We start from the raw sequence: 20787 nt of genomic DNA, 5'->3' as shown, positions 1-20787 counted from the left end.
TAAGGGAAATGGAAGAATTCTTACTTGGCAAGCATGTACCTGTATTGGCAAATATGGTTTCTTAAAAAAAGTTTCTAAAAATATTAAAAGTTGACAACTAATTCAGTTTTCTCTTCTCCAGGGCTGGTTGCACATAGTGACTTAGATGAAAGAGCTATCGAGGCTTTAAAAGAATTCAATGAAGACGGCGCATTGGCAGTTCTTCAGCAGTTTAAAGACAGTGATCTCTCTCATGTTCAGGTAATGTTGATGTCAGTGTAACTAGAAAAAACATGAGTAGTTCTGATATAATTTGTTTTATTGAATTAGATACAGATAAGACCGTTGTTAAATGTGATTGGAAAATTTTTTTATAGAACAAAAGTGCCTTTTTATGTGGAGTCATGAAGACTTATAGGCAGAGAGAAAAACAAGGGACCAAAGTAGCGGATTCTAGCAAAGGACCAGATGAGGCAAAAATTAAGGTATGTCTTTAAAAACTTTTCTTTTTAATCTCCCCCCCCCCCCCCCCCCGTCATTTTTAAGTTCTTTCAAGGACTTTTTTTTTTTTTTTTTTAAGCTTTGGTGTAAATATTCTTTGGATGTGAAATGTGGGTGTGCATCTTTAAGATGTTGAGAGTTAATAACCTGAGATAATTTGTTAATCTTTTCTAATTACTGCCTTTTGAAAAAGTTTCCTGCCTTTAGTTATTTCTGTTTTTAGAACAACTCACTTTTAAATTTTTCTTGTTATTAATTTATGCATTAAATCAGTGTTTCTTGGTATTCTAAAGCAAAGACCTAAATACCATCTACCATATTTCTAAACATTTTTTGAAAAGCTGGAAATCCAGATTAGTGACAGTAGAACAAAAATGGGAGGGAATCCGTTCATCCCATACTTGGTGAGGAGTGTACATTTAACAGTTGACTTATCTTAGAATTCACAAACTCCCAAGTTAAATGGATTTAGAATTTTTAACACTACCTTCTTTTCTATTACTGTTGATTTTAAGGCTGATTTGTTCATTTCTAAAGGCAGCTTTTATCAGTAAAATTGAGGAGTGTGGAAATGCAAGTGAAGAAACTGAGGTTGGGAATGGAAGTTATTTTTTTTAAGGTCATGTAGAGCAATAAATGGCCTCAAATGCAACTAGGTTGTTTTGGTTTTTAGTTGTGTTGAGGTTTCAGTTTATAGAAAATGTGATCATGCTAGTTTTAATCTGGTGCTCTTATTACAGTGTGCTGATGCTCTTTGAACCAAGAGTATGGTTTAAGAAAGTTAATTATGAGTGTTAAGTGATGAGTGTTAAGTGATGTTTTAATGGTATGGGAGGAGGGAAGCTTGGAATAAGGAGTTAACTGTTAATGTCATTCATATATTTGGGGCTTTTACAGGTCAGGCTGTGAGTGAATTGTGTTGAAACCATAAATCCAGTTTTTTCCATAGAAATGGAGTGTAGATGTCTTTATTATATCAGTTGTGATTAAATTTACATTTTGGGAGTTAGGGTTATAAAATTTTTATTAAAAATGTAAAGTTTATTTTGACTTTTCTGTCTGGGAAGGAGTGGCTTGAAGCTTTAGTGTCTCTTAAATTGCAACAAGAAGACATAGTGACACTTTTATAGGATGTTTGAAGAACAAGTTTTTTTCTATTTTTTTAGGGATTGATATAAAAAGTCATATAAAGATGAAGGTGAAAAGTGCAGGGATTACATATGGGAAAAAGGGAAGATGAGACATTTAGTGGTTTATGTTCTAGTAATAGATTTCAGTTTATTTTTGTTGCCCAATGTTGCATCCGTAAATAAACATTGGGGTATGATAGAAAAAGGCTGCTTCAAAATATCGTAGCACTTTGTGGGCCTTTTTGTTAGAGTTTAGTAATAGAGGAGTTTTTTTTATCATAGTATTTTTTCACAGATATTTAATGTTCTTTGGGTAGAAAGTGTTTGAAATCTGTCTAGTCATTTTCGTTTCTAGAGACTGAGGTGACCCCAGGTCATTTGACAGCATTTTGATAAAATTTGTCATCGTGCTTGGTGTTAGCTTGTTTTTGTTTTTGTTCTTTTCAGAATTTATTAGCCAATTACTAGATTTTATTATTTGGAAAGCAGGTTTTGTACTTTGAGATGGCAGAGGAGAATAATTCTTGGGTTTTTTTGTTTGTTTGTTTAGGCTAATTGTAGACAACTTTCTAGTACTTTTGCCTTATACCAAGGGATAGGAGAAACTACCACTGATTAGTAAATAGGAACTGTTTAAATTTTAACAGTTCACTTTTAGGGGAGATAAGACCTAGAAGTTATTTCACATTGTTGCAATTACATAAAGTTTTCAAAGTCATTTTGGCTCTCATTTGTTCTGAATGAACTATGCCATCTGGGGAAGCATGGTGCTTGAATGTCAGATGAATTAAGTTGTTACATTTCCTGTAACTCCTAAGTTAAGGGGCATTCTCAGGGAATGTAATTTCTACAAAGGTTGGTGCCCAGAATTGCTGGCAGTGTGTATTAGAAGTGTGGGATACAGGGAGTTTATTAAGGAGCTTTACCCGGTTCCTCCTTTGGGAGAGAATTAAACTCAAGCAAATTAGGTACAGTTAGGAGAAATCAGCAGAACAGGTACAGACCCTGGCTTGAAAGATGTTGATGAATCAATATTAGTTGTTTGTTTGCTAAACACTAGTTAATTGGAAACCAGAAATAATTTGAGTAGGGCCCTGAAATTTTCATTAAAAATTAGAGCTACTACAAGGGTACATTAAAGGAGAAATTCTAAAACATACCAGAAAACTGTAGGGATTGTTGCCAAGGTAAATGGAATGCTTTGAACAAGATTGATTTTTAACTGTGAAATGCATGGGTGTGGTCTTGTGAATTAAATGTATTAATGACATTTGAACTTTTCAAGGCACTATTGGAAAGAACAGGCTACACACTTGATGTGACCACTGGACAGAGGAAGTATGGGGGACCGCCTCCAGATTCCGTTTATTCAGGTCAGCAGCCTTCTGTTGGCACTGAGGTAAAGAAACTAAAAACTTGTACCTTTTGTAGTAAATGCGCAGGTATCTGGTTCCCTAAAGAAACTCTCCATGGTTTTTTACTTCATGTTTAATTTACAGATATTTGTGGGGAAGATCCCAAGAGATCTGTTTGAGGATGAACTTGTTCCATTATTTGAGAAAGCTGGACCGATATGGGATCTTCGTCTAATGATGGATCCACTCACTGGTCTCAATAGAGGTTATGCGTTTGTCACTTTTTGTACAAAAGAAGCTGCTCAGGAGGCTGTTAAACTGGTAAGTTTTTTTCTTCCAGTCTTCACGTTCACTGTCTTTAATTAAAGTCGAGTTTTTTCTTATTTTGCCTAAGAGTTAACCAAATGTTTTTTGAAGTGCTGATTAGGCACTTTTACATTCTTTGTTGTAGTTATTGTAGCAGTATTCTTTATACGTGTAGTTGACTGGACTGAGGATCTATATATAAGGCACAGTGTCAGAATTCTGAGTTACTTGTTCTTTGAAACATGTAGCTTAGTGATTTTTTTACTCTTTAATAGGAATGTTAAAAGATTTAAGGAAGTAACTAATAGGTAGGGCTTTCTTATTTTCTGGCTGTACCTGACTGAGGATCTATATATAAGGCACTGTATCAGAATTGAGTTATTAGTTCTTTGAAACATCTGGTTTGGTGATTTTTTTTTTTTTAATAGGAATGTTAAAAGATTTAAGAAAGTGACTGTAATAGGTAGGCCTTCCTTATTTTGTGGCTGTACCTGGGCCATTCCTCTTTCTATAAAATATATCACAGAGACATTGTGATGACAAACTTCTAGTTCATGAAATAAAGGATTTCATGCTGAGTGGCAATATTTGATTTAAAGTACCAGATGTAAGGTGTGAAGACCTAGTTACGTTGCCAACTTTAAAACAAGAGCTTTAATCAAATTATGGCTTAGCTCTTCTTTAAACTAGTTTCATTAAATTTTGTGGCTCACATGGATTCTACATTTTATAATTGAAGAGGTCAAGGGTTAATTTCAACCCAAGAAATGTATCAAAAAGTAAACTGGGGAGGAACTTTTGTAAAATTGTCCACTATGGCAGATATTTGTTAAATTTGCCTTATTGGCTTACATATTTTGTAGGGGATACTAAACAATCTTAAAATTCTTGGATTGATTTTTCCTGAATTTTTCCTTTCCTCACCATCAGATGGTCTACATTTTAAGGCATACCTTAAGGGGAAAAGCCAACTATACTTTGATTTGCTTTCCATGGTGATTGAATTTCTCATTTGGTGTATGTAATTAACTATGATAAAAACTTAACATTAGAATAGTGCTGCTTGAAAGATTATAGGTGGTGTCTCTAAAAAAGAATTTGGGAGTTTAGGTACTTTTAAATCATGGGTGATTTTTCCCTCATTTAAAGAATGCTTCCTATTTCAGAGCAGCTATAGTTCTATAGGGAACCATTCACTTGTAACCTTTGGGCTGTCAAAATTTTAGTTTTGAGCAGTTCGTGTAAAATTAAGGACTTTTTAGAGTTCTGGAAAGATAACTTTAGAAATCATCTGGTTTAATCTATAAACAAATAGAACATTTTTCAGGTAGCAATAGAGTAGCAGTAAATTTTAATACGGAAATGTGAATGAGAAGGCAGCAAACTATCTTACTGCAGCAAGCTAGTACAGAATTTACCATTAATTTCAGACCCATTTTATATATTAGTATTACATAAAGCTTTTATTGTTTAACAAGGGTGGTTACTTAGTGTATAAGTGGTGATTTGTGTATTAACATTTTTAAAAGGAATCATTAAACCAACATTTGTAGGCCACTTAATTCTTGCTACCAAAATGCACTATTTATGGCAGGTCCTCACTGCAGTATTTGTAGACAATGTCCAAAATCCATAAAAAATACTTCATTAGAGGAAGATGATCTATAATCCTATTGTAACATGACGATTTTGAGTGCCAGTAAATAGTCATTATGAAATAATGTTTCAGTTTGGGCAGTTGCCTTGGCTTAACAAATAATACAGTCCAAAATTGCATTGCTGTGGGCTTAGGATGTAGTCTCATTAATATAGTTAAGTTTTCAGTTATAATTCAGAAAGTTCCATAGGTAGCTAGCCAGCCATTTTAATTTGTCCAGGAACTAATAATAATTTTTGTTCTTTTTTTCATTTTTTCTGGTTTTGTGATTGGAGTCCTTATCTGGAAACATGTTTATTTTTTCCTGTCTGATAAATTAGGAAGTTTTGCATTTTGTAATGGTTTTACCACTATATCCACTAGGGTGAAATGGATATATCATCGTTGCTTTTTTAAAAATTTTTTATTTTATTTTTAAATTTTTAAATATTTTTGAGAATGAGAGAGACACAGTGTAAGCTGGGGAGGGGCAGAGAGGGAGGGAGACAGAATCTGAAGCAGGCTCCAGGCTCTGAGCTGTCAGCACAGACCCTGATGTGGGGCTCGAACCGCGAGATCGTAACCTGAACCGAAGTTGGACACTTAACCGACTGAGCCACCCAGGTGCCCCACATCGTTGCTTTTTTTTTAAAGGGTGTTTTACTGTGGTAGGATTATGTTGATAACAGAATTGGGAGGCTTGCCGTAATGTAACAGTAAAAAGGGAGGACTAGACTTTTGAGGAAATGAAATATTCTAGAGAAATAAATCAAGTTAACGAGGACGTCCTTTGCTACTTAGTATTGTGGAAATGAGTACTCTTCTAAATGTGTTCTTTAAGGGAGCATATTTTGAAAACTGTCCCTTCTTGTGTCATGTCATGAGAGTCTACTTGAATTACACCAATATCCAAGGTGAATTTTTATAGAAGATTAATAGAATGGTCATTCTAGTTGTAGATAATAAGTTTTAAAAAAAAATGTCTATTTGGGATTATTTATAGATCAGACAAGATGGAAGCAGGAAGACCATTTCTTTTTGCTTTCCTGTCCTTTGAGTGTCCTGAGTACCTTTAGATCGAGATAGTCTGGCTGGCTCAGTTGGTAGAGTATGTGACTCTTCGTCTCTGGGTCATGAGTTCAGACCCCATGTTGGGTGTAGAACTTACTTTAAAAAAAAGATTATGTATATGGCCTTATTTTTGGTATGATCCAGGAATAATCCCTCCCCTCCCTGTCCCTCAGATTAAAAACTATTGTGGATTCTGGGGTGCCTGGCTGGCTCAGTTGTTAGAGCATGTGACTCTAGATCACAGGGCCGTGAGTTTGAGCCCCACTTTGGGGGTAGAGTTTACTTTAAAAAATTTTTGTGGATTTTAAATTTGCATCTGAATTACTTATAAAAATAGGTTAATTGATAATAACAGCTGAAAAAGAGGCATGAAGTTAAGCACCTGTAGACTTTTTAAATGACTGGTTTTCAGCCAACATTTGCTTCGTATTTTGGGCAATAAATTTATTGCCAAATGATGAAAATCTTGCCAGGGAAGCAGGAGCTAAGTTTGTGAAAGGTGAATAATAGTTACCTGTTGAGTGCTTGTTAAGACACAGGAGCTGTGGTAGGGTGTTACATTATTACCTTTAAATACTACCTATTTTTTAAAGCAACTGGAATTATCTTCATTCTGTAGAAGAATAAATAGCCTGGGTGACTTATAGGAGGCCATATAGCTTTAGTTCGATACCAGGTTTGTTTAGTTTGAGTTCTTATCGTTGACCAGACCTAACAGTTTAAAGCCAGCAATATAAATTATGTCATCAGGTAGCCTAATTCTTTAATTATGTAGTCACTTAGGTAGTGTTAAAAAGGAGCACAGGAAATAAGTTCTGTTTCTGCTGCCAGAATATTTTTGGCATCTATCTACATTGCTACCACATTAGTCTAAAGTACCATTCAAAGAGTGCTTCTATCTAGTCACTGCTTTCCATTGCCCCTTTACAGTCTTACCATTCAACAGCATAGGTTAGATCACAACATTCCCATGCTGAAAACTTTAATAATGGCTTCCAAACAAGGTCCTATCTGATCAAGTTTCTGCTTACATTTCTTTTTTTCTTTATTACTCCTCCGTCCATACTTTGCCTCCCACATAAGCTGTGACCATTTCCATCTCAAGGCCACCTTCTGCTCTTCCGCTTTTGAACACTCCCCCAGCTACCATGGCTACTGCCTTCTTATAGATCAGGTCTTCCTAGAAGGCCTTTCCTGACTTTGAGCAGCTTACCACCCAGTTGCTCTGTGACTGTATCATGAACACAATAAAATAGAATGCTCAGATGTACTTAAAATTATTTCTTGGCTTTGTAAAGTATTTGCTTATCTCTCTCCTCCAGCATACAAGCTCTTTTTTCCTGTATCCCTGACATTTACAACAGTGCCACTATGTAATAATTCAGTAGGTGCTAGATAAATAACCTGACTGGCTGACTAGTGTCATCTAATCTATTATTTATGACCCAAGAACTTATATTTCCCATATTAGCTATAGTCCCATATTAGTATTTAAAGGTTTTCTGATTTCCATTTGTAATTATGTATTCAGTGTCAACTTTGAATTAATGTACACTTATGGGGGTAATGCTTTCCCCCTCATCCCCAGGGGGATATTTGGAAATACCCAAATGTGTAGTGTTTGTTGTTGTCCCAAAGACCGGGAAGAAGGGCAGGCAAGTGTGTATATGTATTTCTGTGGTGTGCTGCTCGAATTGGAGCTCAGGGCCACTGGCATTTTAGTGTCCATTGCAGTCCTAGATAATAGAAATAAATACCCTGCTGAAAATGCTAATAGTGCCTATATTACAAATACTGGAATAGTTGATCTCTATTTGCATATTAAAAGTTATGGTTTTGGGGCGCGTGGGTGGCTCAGTCGGTTAAGCTTCCAACTTTGGCTCAGGTCATGATCTCACAGTTCATGAGTTCGAGCCCCGCGTCGGGCTCTGTGCTGACAACTTAGAGCCTGGAGCCTGCTTCAGATTCTGTGTCTCCTTCTGTCTCTGCCCCTCCCCCACTTGTGCTCTGTCTCTCAAAAATAAATGTAAAAAAAAAAAAACTAAAACAGTTATGGTTTTGATAGGCACTGATGGGTTTTATTCACTGAAGTGGTTGATGTACACTGGTGTAGCATGTATAAAACCATTTTGATGAATGCAGTTGACAAGATAGGTCCACGACATACTTTGTAGCACTTTAGCAAATAGTGTGTTTAACATGAAAACTTTGGACCTACATGGTAGTTTGATTGAGTTCATGATTTTATAGGACACAGATGCATCGTTCAGAGGGTAACAGGGATGCAAATGCCTTTTTCAGATGCTAACAGGGATGAAGGCATAGATTGTGTTGGGGTTACTTTGGAAGGCTTTGTGATAAAGAAGTTTGAGCAGGACAGTGAAAGGAAATAGGTAATCTGGTTGAAGCAGTGTATTGTTGAAGGAAATGGGAGATGAAACTAGTATAGTATAAAGTCAGTGCCAGAAGGTAGTAGTCTTGACTATGGGGCTAAGTTTCCATGCTGCCATTAAACTTTCGAGTGTTAATGTGGGTAGCATGGTATAAAAAACAGAATAATGAAGAATGTTTGGATGAAGAGAACAAAGACCAGGAAAGTGGCAGCTATATAGAAAGGAGAGAGACTAGAGATTTTGAAAGGAGAAATAATAGGCGATGGTAAGCTATATGTTCCATTCTAATTTTTATCAATGATTTATAAATCAGGGCAGGGGCGCCTGGGTGGCTCAGTCGGTTGAGCAGCCGACTTCGGCTCAGGTCACTATCTCGCACTCTCGACAGCCCCGCGTCGAGCTCTGTGCTGACAGCTCGGAGCCTGGAGCCTGTTTTGGATTCTGTGTCTCCCTCTCTCTGACCCTCCCCCGTTCATGCTCTGTCTCTCTCTGTCTCAAAAATAAATCAGCATTAAAGAAAAAAAATTAAAAAAAAATAAATCAGGACATAGCTGGACTGCTGTCATATGTCTGGTGACTTGAGTCTTCATGTAGTGAGTGATAAATGCCCTGGATGACAAAAATCAGAATCTTAAAAGACTGTGATAGCCTGAAACAGATAGTTAACACCAGCAAGATGGAATTGAGTCAGGACAAACGTCAAGTCCTATATACAACTGATTTCACAAGTAAGCTGTAGTGTAAGTAAGCAGTGTGGTGTGGTTGCCAAATAAGCTCAGGTAATCATGGACTGTTGTGTTACAGAAAAATGTTTAGAAGTGGAAGATTAGCAGTAGTCTCCAATTTATTCTAGATTCCTCCATCTCAGTCTGTGTCTACAGTATTATGTTATGGATATCACTATTTGGTGACTCTCTTGGGAGGCACATTAGTTTGCCAGTATCAGAGAAGGAATGATTAGCCAGGTTTAGAGAACAGCTAAATCCTGAGCATTGTGTGGAGTATATGAAGTGCTGTCATCTGGGGAAGAAAATCTATAGTTACTGTAGAATTTTTAGGGAAGTAGATTTTGGCTTCAGTATTTTCTACTTAAGAAATGTTTAAGAATAAAGTAGGCTGAGGAGGTAGTGGCTTTGCTGCTGTGGGAAGAGTTAGGACTGAAAAACCACTTGTGAGTTAGATTCCAAATCTGAGATTGCTAAATTTGGGGGCATTTGATGACTGACTGGCTACGACGGCAGGAAAAGGTGACTTGAGATTTTAAACCTAGATGGTGGGAATATTCTGTACTGTACAACTCCAGTTTTGGTGTTCTGAAAGAGTGAAACTGTATTGATTCATGTTCAAAGTTCATCTTTGTTTTATTTGGTCACCTCACTATGATACTGAATCTGGAAGATAGATTCTTTAAAAATGTTTATCTTATTTATATATTTTAAAGTTTATTTATTTTGAGAGAGACAGAGAGCAAGCAGGGGAGAGGCAGAGAGAGGGAGACAGAGAATCCCAAGCAGGCTCCATGCTGTCAGCACACAGCCTGTTGGAGGGCCCATACTTAGAAACAGTGAAATCCTGACCTGAGCCTAAACCCAAGAGTTGGGACACTTAACCAACTGACTGAGCCACTCCAGCGACCTTAATGTTTATTTTTGAGAGAGACGGAGCACGTGCCGGAGCTGGGGAGGGGCAGAGAGAGGGAGACAGAGGATCTGACTGACATCAGATCTTGGCTGATCTTGGCTGACAGCCCGATTTGGGGCTCGAACTCACGAACTGTGAGATCATGACCTGAGCCCAATTCGGACCCTTAACCAACTGAGCCACCCAAGTGTCCCTGAAAGCTAGATTTTTTTAAATATCTTAACATCGCCGCCCAACTTCCTTGTTGGAAGGCATCACGTTTTTTTTGTTGTTGTTAATTTTGATACTGTGATAGTGTCCTGATGTATTACCTGTTGAGAGTTAGACGATTTATCAGCATTACATTAGAATCTGTGTTAAGGTTCAGAACAGTTTCATCATGCCCTTCTGCCACTCATCTCACTGTTACCCACCTGCTGGGGTGCAACGTTTGTGAATTTATGGTGATAGATTGGTCTTAAAATTATTAAAGACTGAGAACCGTTAAATAATTCAGATGCACATAAAAATGCATGTTTAATAGGGCACTGCTTCAAGAAATGCTTATTGCTGGGTACTGTGTACTTTTCCCCCCCTCTCTTAAGTAGTCTCTACACCAGATGTGGGCGTAAGCCCCCGACCCTGAGATCAAGAGTTGGATGCTGTGCCTTACTGAGCCAGCCATGCACCCCTCTGGGTACTTTTGCTTTTTTGGACAATATGCCCAGAGGGTCTCCTTTGCCCCTTTAATGATTTATTTTAATTGAAGAGCCAGTTTACTCTCTGTGTGTTAGCTCTAATTGTTTTATCTTTTTTTAATCAAAAAAAATGTGGATGAAGCATTATAGTTTAGTTTAGAAGTCCCAATAAATCTTCATGTCACTTACACTGTTTAGAGACCACAGTCATCCTAAATAACCTTCTACCTATCCAGGATTGGTAAACCTTATTAGCAGGGCAAGTGATGATGAATTAGAAGTGAAGAAGCTTTTCTTCTGTAAATAATAACAGAAACAGTCATTACTACTTTGAAGCAGAATTGTTAAATGTTGATGGACGTGTTATAACTAAGAATTCTATTTTTTTAACAAGTTTTTTTTTTTTTTTTGAGAGAGGGAGACAATGCGTGCAAGCAGGGGAGGGGCAGAGGAAGAGAGAATCTTAAGCAACACTCACCCAAGTGCAGATCTCATAACTGTAAGATCATGACCTGAGCTGAAATCAAGTCAGATGTGTAACCAGCTGAGCCACCCAGGTGCCCCACAACTTTTTTTTTCTAAGTTTTTTAAAACTTAGATTTAGATGTTTCCTTACAGTAAACAGGTCTAGCTCTTAGAACTTTTGGAAAATGAAAAACACAGAAGGAAAACTATGCCAAGTTCTGTCATCTTCAGAATAACTCTTATTTTCACCTTTGAATATTATGTATTTTTTTCTGTTTTTCTGATATCTTAGTTTTTGTCAACTCCTGGGGTTACAGATTAGATCAAATTGAAAGCCATTGATTTGTCATTAAGGTTGTGTTCTGATGCTAGATTATAAAAATCTAGGGAATGCACGTGTCTTAAAAGTAATTTGTGTTTCTTAGATTAATTTATTTGTTATAAGGTATTGTAGTCTACTTGTTCATAATCCCATACAATGATGGATTCAGCCATAGCACTACTGTTTGCAGGTAATCTATATATTTCTAGTTTTAAGAGGTTTTTGGTCTTAATATAAATGCCATGGGGGAAAAAGTTGTGGCAGGCTTTTTCAGCCTCAGTACTGTTGATATTTTAGATCTGATAATTCTGTTTTACTGGGCTATCCTCTGAATTGTAGGATATTTAGTATCATCTCTGGCCTTCGTACCCACTAAATAACCAGCAGTAAGCCCACATCCCTAGTTGACAACCAAAAATGTCTCTAGACATTGTCAAATGTCCCTTGGGGAGCAAAATCACTCCTTTTAGAACTGTTGGTTTGTGTTAAGCATAGAAGGGTGTTTTGTTGACCTGTTTTTTAGGATGTAGGTATTGCACAGTGAGCTCAAATCTGGAGTTTGGATGATGGAAGTTTCAGAGAAAGCATTTTATTCAGAGGCTTAGCAGTCTAAAAGCTGTTTGAGAACTCAGGTGTAAGTAGCTAAGATTTTAGTGTTGTGGAGAGAAGGGGGACATACTAGGAATTTTAGGATAAACTTATGTGATGTCCAAGTATTTGAACTTTATCTAGTGGTGATGGGGAGTCATTGAGTTTGTTTTCAATAGGCAAAAACTGTCATCTCTTTTTTTGTTTGTTTTGTAAGTAGGCTCCATGCCCAGTTGTGGGGCTCGAACTTATGACTGTGAGATCATGAGTTGCATGCTCCACTGACAGAGCCAGCTGTGCACCCTTGTCCTCTTTCCTTTTTTTTTTTTTTTAAGTCTCTGGCATAAGTGTAGAGAATATAAATAATCCTGGGATCATGATGACCAGAGACTTTGATAGCACGAATTGAATCAGTGAGGTAGAAAGTACAAAGCCGTTTTGAACTGGAGGAAGGACATTTGAATTTCATGTTAGATTTTGAGTATCTGGAGATGGAGAAAGGGACAGGGAGGAATTGATTTTCTGACTTACTGTATGCTTTCTTGTCTTGCACCTGATGTACCTTTAATGCAAGAATGGAAGAGGAGAGGTGCCTGGCTGGCTGAGTCAATGGAGCATGCAACTAGATCTCAGGGTTGTGAGTTCAAGCCCCACATGGGGTATAAAGCTTACTTTCAAAATGGGAGAGGAATGGTTTCACTTTGGCTATAAGGCTGGCCTATAAATTGTATGGAAATTTATGTTGATTCTTTAGTGTTTATAGCTCCACTTGCACATACTCAAAACAGATTTTGAGGCCAGGTGTGGGGGATTAATCAAATTGTAACTGCTGCTACCATTATTGCTAACATGAAATTTTGAGGTAGTTTTAACTGTGTAATATAAATAATTCACTTTCCCTGGTAACTTGAATATTTTTGAACTTCGGTTTGTAAATCATACTGATTAGTAGATTTGTGACTTTGACAGATTGGGTTTTGCCTGTATAATAAATATCTCATCCTTCTATGGGGTATGGGTTACATGAAGACTTGACTTTTTACTGTAGTTTTATAGTTGCTTCTATATGTGCACCCTAATAAGTCCACTTATTTTTTTTCAACCTTGTAGGTTTGTTGAAAATGAAATGGGGGAAAAAGTAGGGTTGGATTCAGGAAAAGAAGGTTCTCTCCTTTTAGACTTATATTTGAAGCTGAAAATCCCTTATTGCAACTTCTTACAAGAGTGAAAGGGAGATGGAAAAAAATTTGATGCTGGTTAACAGAAAGGCAGAAAGCTTGTTGGTATTTGAATCCCATTTCTCTTGCATGAGGATAACTGGTTGCCAGGATGAATTTAAGTAGAAATTAAAGTATTGTGGAATCAGCAGTTTTGAATTTAAGCTGCTCATAGACCTGATTCCTAACTTACCAAGTTTCCTAAGTTTCAAGGATTTAACAAATTTTTGCATTAATTTAATTCATAAACTTTTTAAGTGTTTTGTCAGTGTAATCTTCATATCTGTCGCAGATTACAATTTCCTCTTACGTATGCTAACTATATTTTTAAAGGATAAAAATACTTGATAAACATAGCATTGAAATTTGCCTAAAAAGTTGCATCTATGTTTATAATCATTTATAATAAAATATTTTATAAGTATTTTAAAAATATGGTACACTTCTTCCCCTTTCAGTATAATAATCATGAAATTCGTTCTGGAAAACACATTGGTGTCTGCATCTCAGTGGCCAACAATAGGCTTTTTGTGGGCTCTATTCCTAAGAGTAAAACCAAGGAACAGATTCTTGAAGAATTTAGCAAAGTAACAGGTAAGTTGGATTTATGTGGAAGGAGATGCACTTCTAATACTGAAGGTAATTGCATACTTCTGCATGTCAAGCACTGTTACAAACACTACATTTATTGACTGGCATTCTTACTCCCAACTGTGGGAGATAGGTAGCTCCATTCTGTAAGTATTTTGTAAGTAAGATAAGGAAAACAGGTACTGAGGGTTTTGGGAAATAACTTGCTGAATGCTGTGTAGTTCTTAAGGAATGCAGTTGAGATTTGAACTATCTGCAGAATCTGTGCATCTCGTTTTGGAATCTGTGTGTTCTATGCATTTTTAGGTGCTAGCTTGACATTCTTAGTGGGATTGTTTCCATAATGATTAGATTTTCTAAATTATTGGAATGGTAAGTATTTTTATAAGCAAGAGATTATATAATCAATGTCAGTATGGTGTAATTTCTTTGAAATCTAAAGCATTTTTTAGAATAGTGACCAAATCAAGCTGCTTTTATTATTTTATTGTTTTGTCTGCCTAGAATATTTAGCAGATTATCAGACTGTTACCAGTCTCCAGGAACATTCAAAATGTTACGTGATACTAATATCTCATTTGAAATAGTTACTGATAGGGGCGCCTGGGTGGCGCAGTCGGTTAAGCGTCCGACTTCAGCCAGGTCACGATCTCGCGGTCCGTGAGTTCGAGCCCCGCATCAGGCTCTGGGCTGATGGCTCAGAGCCTGGAGCCTGTTTCTGATTCTGTGTCTCCCTCTCTCTCTGCCCCTCCCCCGTTCATGCTCTGTCTCTCTCTGTCCCAAAAATAAATAAACGTTGGAAAAAAAAAAATTTGAAATAGTTACTGATATCTGAGGCCAGGAAAGTGCCATCAAAAGGAATTTTAATGTTTATTTACATAATGAGAAAAGTGTCTAACCATATGTGACTTACACTGCCATTTTTATAATTGTTATGTAAAAATTTTATGCCCCTTGTCATTTAATGGAAGAATAGTCCTTGGGTCTAATTAAAAAGAATACTTTTTTTTTTCATGGGGATTTTTGTGTTGAGAACACTTGGAAGGTGTGTGTATTAGGTCAGTTATCTGGACCAATGTTTTTGAGAGTCCTCTTCAAAGAAAAGAGATTATTTTTCATTTTTATATTCAAGTATTAGAAAAATGCTTTGATCTTCTTTTTTCTTATTTTACCTAATTTTTCTGGAATGGTTGCTTATTTTCAGAGGGTCTCACAGACGTCATTTTATACCACCAACCAGATGACAAGAAAAAAAACAGAGGCTTTTGCTTCCTTGAATATGAAGATCACAAAACAGCTGCCCAGGCAAGGCGTAGGTTAATGAGTGGTAAAGTCAAGGTCTGGGGAAATGTTGGAACTGTTGAATGGGCTGATCCTATAGAAGATCCTGATCCTGAAGTGATGGCAAAGGTAATGACAGTCAGTTTTTTTTGATGGGTTGGTGGCAAAAGGGATTCGGGAGGCTTTAGAGAAGTAAGAAACTTATAAAATGAATTGTATACTTTTCACAAAACCACGTTTTTGAAAGTGAGAGAAGTGTTCTTTATTAAGGCCACACATCAGAAATAAAACCAAGTGCATAGAGAGAAAATATAAAAATTTATTTGTGGACACTCGATCATAATTGTGTAGCTGTCATTCTCATGATGATGAGTAGTTAGCCTACATCCTGTGGAAGTAATTCACCATCAGTTTTGTGTGTATTCTAAGAGCAATTTTTGCATTTTTGAGAATGGCGCCATTAGCTTTCATGGTTTTTGTGTTAAAAGTCCTACTCCTAAAAATAGTGAACTGTATTGGCCTCAGCAGAGCTGCTGCAGTTACAAGGTTTAGCTATTATTAGGTATCCTGCTTCAGCAGTCAGTTGAGACATCCTATGAGAACAAACATCTCTTGAGTCAACACTTTACTCACTAGTGCAGTTCTAGTTAAGTTATTCTACTCTTTGTCATTTAAGAAACCCTCTTAATGGTGATAGGCTAGCAAATACAGCTCATTCACTTAAATCAAGAAAGTAGTGTGAATGCCAGAACTATGAATATTACTAAAGGATAAGTAGTCTTGAGGACAGAAAATACTTCATATTATTTTTTCCATTGGCCTATTAAGTTCTTACTGGATTTTTAAATTCAGGTGTTATTTCAGGTATTTTAGGAGGAAATGATGTTTCCTAACAAAGGGTCAACTTTTATAACTGTACTTTGAGGCGATTTCTGGATTGAAAGAATTTGTCAGTATTTTGAATGCTCCCTCCCTTCTTTATCCACCTTTTAGAAGCAGATTCTAATTAGTTTTGACCACCTGTGTTAAGTGTTCAACAACTATCTCAAGGCATGGAATTCACATTAGTAGGAAATGACCACCTCCATCTTTGATTACATTGATTACAAAGTAATTACTAATTTAATAAAAACTGTTAAGCGTTGTTTGCTTTATTTTGAAAAACTTACAGAGTTCTTATATACCCTCAAGTCCATAGTTCATGTTAGGATTTATTCTATTGTACGTTCTATGGGTTTGACAAATGTATGATATGCATTCATTATAGCATCATACAGAATAGTTTTACTACCCTAGGAATCCTCCCTGATTCCCCCATCCCTACCATCCCCACCATCCCCTCTAACCCCTGACAACTATTGATTTTTTATTGTCTCCATAGTTTTGCCTTTTCCCAAATGTCCTATGGTTGGAATCATACAATATGTAGCTCTTTAAGATTATCTTCTTGTACTTGGTTACATGCATTTAAGATTCCTCCATGTCTTTTCATGGCTTGATGGCTCATTTTAACACCGAATAATAATCCATTGTCTGGAGGTACTGCAATTTATCCATTCACCTACTGAAGAACATTTTGGTTCCAAATTTTGACAGTTATGAATAAAGCTGCTGTAAACAACCATATGCAGGTTTTTATGTGGACATGTTTTCAACCCATTTGGGTAAATACCAAAAAGTGCAATCATCAGATTGTATGGTAAAGTATGTTTAGTTTTATAAAAAAACTGAACTGTTCTCCACAGTGGCTGTACCATGTTGCATTTCCACTAGCAATGTTTCTGTTCCATATCCTTACCAGCATTGGGTGGTGTTAGTGTTGGGTTTTGGCCATTCTAATAGGTATGTGGTGGCATTTCATTGTTTTTGTTTTTATTTATGTTTTTAAAGAGATTTTTAAAAACTACTCTCTACACCCAGTGTGGGGCTTTGAACTTAAAACCCCGAGATCAAGGGGCGCCTGGGTGGCGCAGTCGGTTAAGCGTCCGACTTCAGCCAGGTCACGATCTCGCGGTCCGTGAGTTCGAGCCCCGCGTCCGGCTCTGGGCTGATGGCTCAGAGCCTGGAGCCTGTTTCCGATTCTGTGTCTCCCTCTCTCTCTGCCCCTCCCCCATTCATGCTCTGTCTCTCTCTGTCCTAAAAATAAATAAAAAAACGTTGAAAAAAAATTAAAAAAAAAAACTTGAGATCAAGAATTGCGTGTTCCACTGACTGAACCAGCCAGGTGCCCCTCATTGTTGTTTTTAAATGCAGTTCTCTAAGGACGTCAGGTTGAGCATCTCTTCATATGCTTGTATCTTTGATGAGGTGTCTGTTCAGGTTTTTCCACTCATCAGATCCAGCAGTCATTCCTCGGTATTTACTCAAATGAGTTGAAAACTTAGTCATATTATATTTCTGATATTTGTCTAATGGGTAATGACTAAACCTATGTATGGTGGGTGGGGTGGTGGCATCCTGGAAATTGAACCCTTTGGAAATACACAGAGAATTTCTGTTTTTTTCTTAATTTTCAGGTAAAAGTGCTGTTTGTACGTAACCTTGCCAATACTGTAACAGAAGAGATTTTAGAAAAAGCATTTAGTCAGTTTGGGAAACTGGAACGAGTGAAGAAACTAAAAGATTATGCCTTCATTCATTTTGATGAGCGAGATGGTGCTGTCAAGGTAAAAGAACTATTGTAGGCATCTAAATTAAACTAATGATTTTTAGTCATTCTAGTATCAAGAGTATTCTAAAAAGTTGAAGGACACTCAGAGGTCATGTAATCTACTCCAGTTAACCTTTATTGGCCTTAGCAAATTGTATAACTCACTAAACTAAGTCAAAAAGTTAATTAGTTGAAGAGCTGGATCTTTAGATAAAAATCTAACAGTCCTATTGGATCTCATCCTTCCAACATTAATGAAATGATTTTTTGACTTCAAATGAATTAAAATTGTTGTTAAAGTCCTCTCTGTTGATCAGTACCTCATTTTTTAAGGCTATGGAAGAAATGAATGGCAAAGATTTGGAGGGAGAAAATATTGAAATTGTTTTTGCTAAGCCACCAGATCAGAAAAGGAAAGAAAGAAAAGCTCAGAGGCAAGCAGCAAAGAATCAAATGTAAGTGAAAATTGTCTAAATTTAAAATGTTGGTAGATTAATGAAAAACAAGTATTGCTCAAACCTGTTAAATAATTGCATAACATGCCTTTATTTCTGAAAGAGTACTTGAAAGCTTTGAGCCACTGAGAAATGCCCAGAATTTCAAGAAATGTGTATTGAGCTGTTGCTATTGGTCATACTTGTGAAAATAATCATAATTCTAAATAACTAGAGTTCTCTGTAATAAATGAAAATCAGTCTAGGGTATTTCCTGCTATGTTTTACAGAATGTGCTCCTGAATTATATGTTTTAAATATTAGCTGTCCACAAGCGTTTATATATTTTGTTAAAGGATGGAGAGTTTTTTCCCTCAGAGGTGGAAAATATTAAATCTCCCAATTATGATAAACTCTGCTTCCTCTATATCTGAAAGAGGCTTTTTTACCAATACATAGTGCCTGTTGCCACCTCAGAGATTTCACATATGGATTTTGAAAAATGAAATGAGTATAGTTAATCAAATAACATAGTATTGAGGTAAAAAAACAACTAAGTGTAATGTATTGCATAAATTGGATCTTTCTAGAGTATCTGTTGAAGGATATCTGCTCATTAACAGTGAATGAAACTTTTAGCTGGGTAAGAATGAAGTTTACAATTTAAAAACTTGAAGTTGGTAATTAATTTCTGAGGAGGAAGATGGATAATTGCTATTTGATGCAAGAACAAGAATCACTGAACTTAACTGTATCTCAGGCCAGTTTTCTGCCCAGTGCTCTATGTGGGATGCAAAAGAAGGGTCAGGGTGCTTCTATTTATTTCTCTTATTTCATAATCAGGGAAGTAATCAAATTATTGCATTTGACAGTTGTGGTTAGGCAAGTTGGCTAGTTCTGAGCCTCAGTTTCTTCTATTTTAAAAGGGGATCAGACTGAATTATGTAAGATGTCTTGTACTGTGATTATCCAAGTGATCTATACTTGTTCTAGGACTAAAGAGATGTGCTTTATATACTTAATGGTAGCATAAGGAAAAAGATTATAGAAAGTTAGGTTTTGAGGGGGAAGTAAATGCTCTATATCTCAAACCCCTTGAGTATACTCTGCAGTGAAAATAACTTTTCCCTGTTACAGAAGACAGTTAACTGATGGTTTTATTCATTCAGTGGCAGAAAGTAAGTGTAGGAGATTATGTTAGAAAAGTGAGTAAAACAGTTATAAGTTTGTAGGTGGAGGGTGATAGTAAATAGAAAGTGGGGAATGTCACTGTATCTGTTAATATTTGAGGAGAACAGGCCAAAAGGGATGACTGCATGTGATGCTTGCACTTTTAACTTGCTGCAGTCATTCACTGATTTTTTTTTTTTAATTTAACAAACTACAGCACACATTCCTACTTACTCCTCAGTGCGTCCCTGTGAGTTGAGTACTCTATTCCCCAGTTTGAGATGAGGAAACTGAGGCACAGAGGTCAACTTGCCCAAGGTCAGTCTCACAGCTAGTAAGTAGTGGAGTTGAATTTGAACCAAGGCAGTCTGGCCCTGTGGTTTTCACTCTTATCCATTATACCAGGGTTTCTCAATCTCTCTGTGATTATTGACCTTTTGTACTGTGTGATTCTTGGTTATGGGGGGGCTGTCCTGTGCATTTTAGAATGGTTAGCAAACATCCCTGGCCTCCTCCCACTACATTTCAGTAGAATCCTCCCCCCACCCAAGTTACAGCTAAAAATGTCTGTAGACGTTATTAAATGTCCACTGAGGGGCAGAAATCTCAGTTGAGAATCACTGCATGACTGCATGCTGTTGTCATTGTGTTATTTAGTGACAAAAAAAGGTGATTTGTCAGTTAAGACAATTAGCACGGCACAACAAAATGGTCTGAGAACCTAGTTGATGAGAGTAGCATTTTTTATGTATAATTGAAATGGAAAAGCTGGGTCTGTATGAATTGAGTATAAAATAACATGCTAAATTAACACAAGAGTAAATTATTCTCATAAAGAAGCTTATTTTTATGCATTTCATGGTATTTTGGGGTTCAAATAAAATGAAGAATGCTTCCCAGGGTATAAGGAATTATATCAATTGTACTGTACTATTACGGAATTTGAATTGGAATATTAAGGATATTTCCTTTTAGTATCTAAGCATATGCTGATTTTTTTTTTTTTAAACAATTTTTTATTTTTAAGTAATCTCTACACCCAGCATGGAGCTCAGACTCACATACCCGGGATCAAGAGTCACATGCTCCACAGACTGAGCCATCCAGGCGCCCCCATATACTGGTTTTTATGTTTTCTCTCTATTATTTTTGAAAGTAAGATTTTATAGGTTTGGTTTTTTAGCTTTTGTTTTTCCCATCATACCTACGCATATTGTTTGGGGTTGATAGTAAGCAAGAGTAACTTGGGTCTAGCAATGAAAGTTTTTTTTTTTTTCCCCCATGTTTGTTTATTTTGAGAGACAGTGCACACACAAGCAAGGATGAGGCAGAGAGAGAGAATCCCAAGCAGGGTCCATGCTGACACAGGGCTCCCATCTC

The 20787-nt window shown here is 36.7% G+C and overlaps 1 protein-coding gene across 7 annotated transcripts in view; it reads left to right on the top strand.

Moving 5' to 3' along the window:
- SYNCRIP (synaptotagmin binding cytoplasmic RNA interacting protein) overlaps window positions 1-20787 on the top strand; it is a 31832-nt gene that overhangs the window by 3059 nt on the left and 7986 nt on the right. For all 7 annotated transcript variants that reach the window (XM_011282474.4, XM_011282473.4, XM_045057811.1 and 4 more), the window contains 8 exons: window positions 122-240; window positions 357-464; window positions 2896-3009; window positions 3110-3286; window positions 13740-13875; window positions 15077-15282; window positions 17670-17819; window positions 18137-18258. In XM_011282474.4, coding sequence (XP_011280776.1) covers window positions 122-240; window positions 357-464; window positions 2896-3009; window positions 3110-3286; window positions 13740-13875; window positions 15077-15282; window positions 17670-17819; window positions 18137-18258 — 1132 coding nt within the window. The remainder of the gene's footprint in view (window positions 1-121; window positions 241-356; window positions 465-2895; window positions 3010-3109; window positions 3287-13739; window positions 13876-15076; window positions 15283-17669; window positions 17820-18136; window positions 18259-20787) is intronic.

Source organism: Felis catus, chromosome B2 (assembly GCF_018350175.1).
Source record: "Felis catus isolate Fca126 chromosome B2, F.catus_Fca126_mat1.0, whole genome shotgun sequence".
Lineage (NCBI taxonomy): Eukaryota > Metazoa > Chordata > Mammalia > Carnivora > Felidae > Felis > Felis catus.
Note: the sequence above shows the minus strand (reverse complement) of the source record. Positions and strands in the feature narration are given on the sequence as shown.